Below are 6,000 nucleotides of genomic sequence, written 5' to 3'. Positions count from 1 at the left end.
TCCCATCAGCACTTTAGCAGTAATCTGCTTGAGTGAACCGACCATACAGTGCATGACTTGATGTGACATGAAAGCTAAAGGACAGCTATTAAAGCCTTGTAATAAAGCGAGCGTATATGTGTGTATATGTGTGTATTTGAAGATAAAGGGGGTGTGCGTGCATGGCGTAATTCAACAGCATCCTCCTCAGTAGCCAATCCTCTGATGCTGAGAAAGAGAGAAAGGGAGGGGAGGAGAGAAAAAGAGAGCGTTCCCCCCGGTAGCACCTGAACGTCCGCTTTTCTCTTTTCTCTTCCATCGCAGACGTCGTGGACTTTCCCAAGCTCCCACGACTGACACCATGCGTCAATCCGCCAGATGGTTTGGCTAATTATCCCACTTTTTGTTGATTCTTTTTTCTATCATCGCTTTTGTGGAGAACCTAACAACCACCGTGCATTCACGAAAACCAAAATGCACGTTGTTATGTGGAGTTTGAGCTTTTTATTACTTTCATCAACTTTCACTGAGGTTGCAGGCTCGCACCAAAGCATCCCACCATCAGTGTGAGTTATTCTTCTCTAGCTAAGCTTTTTGCATTATCCATTGTCTCATCAAATTATGACAACAATTCAATTATCTATGATAACCGCTTTTAACCTGCAGAGTGAAGCTCTGGGCTTCGGCATTTGGTGGGGAGATGAAGTCCATCTCTGCAAAGTACTCTGGCTCTCAACTACTGCAGAAGGTGAGTCCAATGTGTTAGGCATAAGAGCTACCCCTTTATTAGTTTTGCTTACAGTTTGTCCTAATGATTTAAGCCCGCGGGCCACATCCAGCCACTGAGACGTTTTTTTTTGGCCCCTGAGATGATATCGATTCATTATTGTATCATACACCACGAATCGTAGCGTGTTTGTTTTCAATATGTGTTAGTTCTTTCACTTTATCTCATGTTATTTTGTGAATAATAGAAAATTGCTATTATTATTTATTTAAAATGATTTTAGGCCATTTTTGCCAAAGTATAAGATGTAGGGTAATGACGGTGCCTGAATAGTACCATTCATCCATCCATCCATCCATTATCTGCACCGCTTATCCTCAGTAGGGTCACGGGGTGCTGGAGCCCATCCCAGCCATCTCCGGGCAGTGGGCAGGGGACACCCTGAACTGGTTGCCAGCCAGTCGCAGGGCACTGAATAGTACCAATTTTTAAAATCTAATGTTGTTGTTTTGTGGATTTTCAAACCAAGATTTGTTGTTCTATTTACTGACAGAGCCATAAGAAAATATTGCTTTGTTTATCAGATCCATCCATCCATCCATTATCTTCTGCTTATCTGAGGTTGGGTCGCAGGGGCAGCAGCCTTAAAAGGGAAGCAGCCTTAGAAGGGAAGCCCAGACTTCCCTATCACCAGCCACCTCTTCCAGCTCCTCCGAGGGGATCCCGAGGCGTTCCCAAGCCAGCCGAGAGACATAGTCTCTCCAGCGTGTCCTGGGTTGCCCCAGGGGCCTCCTGCCGGTGGGACATGCCCGGAACACCTCCCGAGGGAGGCGTCCAGAAGGCATCCTTATCAGATGCATGAACTACCTCAACTGGCTCCTCTTAATGCGGAGGAGCAGTGGCTCTAAACAGAGTCCCTCCCGGATGACTGAGCTTCTCACCTTCTCTCTAAGGGAGAACCCAGACACCCTGCAGAGGAAACTCATTTCGGCCACTTGTATCCGGGATAGTGTTCTTTCGGTCATGACTAAAAGTTCATGACCATAGGTGAGGGTAGGAACGTAGGTGGACCGGTAGATCGAGAGCTTTGCCTTTCGGCTCAGCTCCCTCTTCACCACGACAGGGTCCGAATGATGGCAGATGCTGCACCGACCCGTCTGTTAATCTCCCGTTCTATCCTACCCTCACTCGTGAACAAGACCCCAAGATACTTGAACTCCTCCACTTGAGGCAAGATCTCCTCCCCAGCCCGGAGGGAGCATGCCACCCTTTTCTGACTGAGTACCATGGTTTTGGACTTGGAGGTGCTGATCCTCATCCCGGCCGCTTCACACTCGGCTGCGAATCGCTCCAGCGAGAGCTGAAGATCACAGCCTGAGGAAGCCAACAGCACCACGTCATCTGCAAAAAGCAGTGACGCAATGCTGAGGCCCCCAAACCGGACTCCATCCCCACCAAGGCTGCGCCTAGAAATTCTGTCCATAAAAGTTATGAACAGAATTGATAACAAAGGGCAGCCCTGGCGGAGTCCAACCCTCACCGGGAACGAATCCGACTTACTGCCGGCAATGCGGACCAGACTCTGGCACCAGGCATTGTGCATATTATGGAGAGGTAGAGAGGAGACACAATCATACTCCCGAAGCACCCCCCACCGGGCCTCCAGAGGAACACGGTCGAATGCCTTCTCCAAGTCCACAAAACACATGTAGACCGGACAGGCAAACTCCCATGCACCCTCAAGGACCCTGCAGAGTGTGTAGAGCTGGTCCAGTGTTCCACGGCCAGGACGAAAACCACACTGTTCCACCTGAATCCGAGATTCGACCTCCTGGCGGACCCTCCTCTCCAGTACCCCTGAATAGACCTTACCAGCGAGGCTGAGTAGTGTGATTCCCCTGTAGTTGGAACACACTCTCCGGTCCCCCTTCTTAAAGAGGGGAACCACCACCCCAGTCTGCCAGTCCAGAGGCACTGTCCCCGATGTCCACGTGATGTTGCAGAGGCGTGTCAACCATGACACGCCCACAACATCCAGAGCCTTAATGAACTCCAGGCGGATCTCATCGACCGCTGGGGCCCTGCCACCGAGGAGCTTTTTGACCACCACGGTGACTTCAACCCCAGAGATGCGAGAGCCAGACTCAGAGTCCTCCGGCCCTGCTTCCCCAGATGAAGACGTGTCGGTGGGATTGAGGAGGTCTTTAAAGTACTCCGCCCACCGATTCACCGGGTCGAGGTCAGCAGCGCCCCATCGGCACTATACGAAGCCGCATTCCGCTTGGCCAGCCGATACCCACCAGCTGTTTCCAGAGTACCACAGGCCAGGAAGCCCCGATAAGACTCTTTCTTCAGCTTGAAGGCATCCCTCACCGCCGGTGACCACCAACGGGTCTGAGGGTTGCCGCCGCGGCAGGCACGGACTACCTTACGGCCACAGCTCCGATCAGCCGCTTCGACAATGGAGGCGCGGAACATGGTCCGCTCAGACTCAATGTCCCCCGCCTACCTCGGGACATGGGCAAAGTTCTGCCGGAGGTGCGAATTGAAATTTCTTCTGACAGGAGATTCTGCCAGCCATTCCCAACAAACCCTCACAGCACGCTTGGGTCTGCCGGGTCGGACCGGCATCTTCCCCCACCATTGAAGCCAACTCACCACCAGGTGGTGATCAGTTGACAGCTCCGCACCTCTCTTCACCCGAGTATATATCTCATCTCATCTCATCTCATTAGCCGTACCGCTTATCCTCATTAGGGTCGCGGGGGGGGGGCTGGAGCCCATCCCAGCCATCTCCAGGCAGTGGGCAGGGGACACCCTGAACTGGTTGCCAACCAATCGCAGGGCACACAGGGACAGACAACTCATTCGCTCATTCACACCTAGGGACAATTTGGACCGGGCAATTCCCCTGAAATGCATGTTTTTGGAACGTGGGAGGAAACCGGAGTGCCCGGAGGAAACCCACGCAAGCACGGGGAGAACATACAAACTCCGCACAGGAAGTCTGGAGCTGGATTTGAACCCACGACAGGTTCCCATGACATAAACTGTGCCGCACAAGCGCTAACCACTGCGCCGCCGTGCTGCCCCCGAGTATATATATATATATATATATATATATATATATATATATATATATATATATATATATATATATATATATATATATATATATACTGGACTGTCTCAGAAAATTAGAATATTGTGATAAAGTTCTTTATTTTCTGTAATGCAATTAAAAAAAACAAAAATAATAATAATAATAATAGGCAGCATGGCGGCGCAGTGGTTAGCGCTTGTGCGGCACAGTTCATGTCATGGGAACCTGTCGTGGGTTCAAATCCAGCTCCAGACTTCCTGTGCGGAGTTTGTATGTTCTCCCCGTGCTTGCGTGGGTTTCCTCCGGGCACTCCGGTTTCCTCCCACGTTCCAAAAACATGCATTTCAGGTGAATTGGCCGGTCCAAATTGTCCCTAGGTGTGAATGAGCGAATGAGTTGTCTGTCCCTGTGTGCCCTGCGATTGGCTGGCAACCAGTTCAGGGTGTCCCCTGCCCACTGCCCGGAGATGGCTGGGATGGGCTCCAGCATCCCCGCGACCCTAATGAGGATAAGCGGGCTGATGAGATGAGATGAGATAATAATAATAATAATAATTTCCTTTGTATTGTCATTCTTTGTAAGAACGAAATGTCGATACACCTGACCCGTTGTAGCGAGCCGATGCAGCCGCAGCCAACAGAGGGCGCCGCCATTTTACCAATGTTATAAGTCTTAGGTATGACTCGGCCGAGGCGCGAACCAGTGACCTCCATTCACAATATTATATTCCAATATGACGTTTTTAACAGCAAAACACAAAGTGAGGTTTGAACAACCCTTCTCGAAAATCTTATTAGCAATCAAGCATAAAAAATGTCATACATTCTGGATTCATTACACATCAACTGAACTATTTCAAGCCTTTTATTATTTTAATATTGCTGAATTTGGCTTACAGCTTAAGAAAACTCAAAAATCCTATCTCAAAATATTAGAATATCATGAAAAAGTATACAAGTAGGCTATTCAACTAATCACCTGAATCATCTAATTAACTTGAAACACCTTGCGAGGTTTCCTGAGCCTTAAAAACACTCAGCTTGGTTCAGTAAACTAAATCACAAGCATGGGGAATACTGCTGATCTGACTGCTGTCCAGAGGACCATCATTGATACCCTCCATCAGGAGGGTAAGACACAAAAAGAAATTTCTCAAAGAGCAGGCTGTTCACAGAGTGCAGTTTCAAAGCATATCCACAAAAAGTCTGTTGGAAGGGAAAAATGTGGCCGGAAACGCTGCACAACCAAGAGAGATGACCGCAGCCTTAACAAAATTGTGAAGAAGAGCCGCTTCCAGAATTTGGGGGAGCTTCAAAGACAGTGGGCTGAAGCTGGAGTCCAGGTATCAAAAGCCACAGTTCACAGACGTGTCCGGGAAATGGGCTACAATAGCCGTATTCCCATGGTCAAGCCACTTCTGAACTCAAGACAACGGAAGAAGCGTCTGACTTGGGCTATGGAGAAGAAGCACTGGACAGTTGCAGAGTGGTCCAAAGTCCTCTTTTCATTTGGAAGTCAAGGCGCCAGAGTCTGGAGAAAGACTGGAGAGGAGCAAAATCCAAGTTGCTTGAAATCCAGTGTGAAGTTCCCACAGTCAGCAATGGTTTGGGGAGCCATGTCAGCTGCTGGTGTTGGTCCACTGTGTTTCATCAAGTCCAGAGTAAATGCAACTGTGTACCAAGAGATTTTAGAGCACTAAATGCTTCCATCTGCTGAAAAGCTCTATGGAGATGAGGACTTCATTGTCCAGCATGATCTGGCACCTGCCCACAGTGCCAAAACCACCAGTAACTGGTGCACTGACCATGGCATCACTGTCCTTGATTGGCCTGCTAATTCCCCTGACCTGAACCCCATCGAGAATTTGTGGGGTATAGTTAAGAAGAAGATGAAAGACACCAGACCTACAAATGCAAATGAGCTGAAGGCCGCTATCGAAGCATCCTGGGCATCAATAACACCTCAGCAATGCCACAGGCTGATTGCCTCCATGCCACGCCGGATTGATGCAGTAATCCGTGCAAAAGGATTCCCAACCAAGTACTGAGTGCATCAATGGACATTTTCAAATGTTTTAATTTAGTTTTGCTGTTATAAAATTATTTTTTTACTTGGTCTGAGGAAGTATTCTAATATTTTGAGATAGGATTTTTGAGTTTTTTTCAGCTGTAAGCCAAAATCAGCAATATTC

At 48.6% G+C, this 6,000-nt stretch overlaps 1 protein-coding gene across 3 annotated transcripts in view; it reads left to right on the top strand.

Annotated features, from left to right (window-relative positions):
- Positions 1 to 271: 271 nt before the first annotated feature.
- Positions 272 to 6,000, top strand: part of cacna2d3a (calcium voltage-gated channel auxiliary subunit alpha2delta 3a) — a 184,842-nt gene continuing 179,113 nt past the window's right edge. For all 3 annotated transcript variants that reach the window (XM_088332905.1, XM_088332903.1, XM_088332904.1), the window contains exons 1-2: positions 272 to 545; positions 646 to 727. In XM_088332905.1, the coding sequence (XP_088189031.1) occupies positions 358 to 545; positions 646 to 727 (270 nt within the window). In that variant the 5' untranslated portion in view covers positions 272 to 357. The remainder of the gene's footprint in view (positions 546 to 645; positions 728 to 6,000) is intronic.

Source organism: Urocampus carinirostris, chromosome 3 (assembly GCF_059441175.1).
Source record: "Urocampus carinirostris isolate Australia breed hairy pipefish chromosome 3, RoL_Ucar_1.0, whole genome shotgun sequence".
In the NCBI taxonomy this organism is placed as follows: Eukaryota; Metazoa; Chordata; class Actinopteri; order Syngnathiformes; family Syngnathidae; genus Urocampus; species Urocampus carinirostris.
Note: the sequence above shows the minus strand (reverse complement) of the source record. Positions and strands in the feature narration are given on the sequence as shown.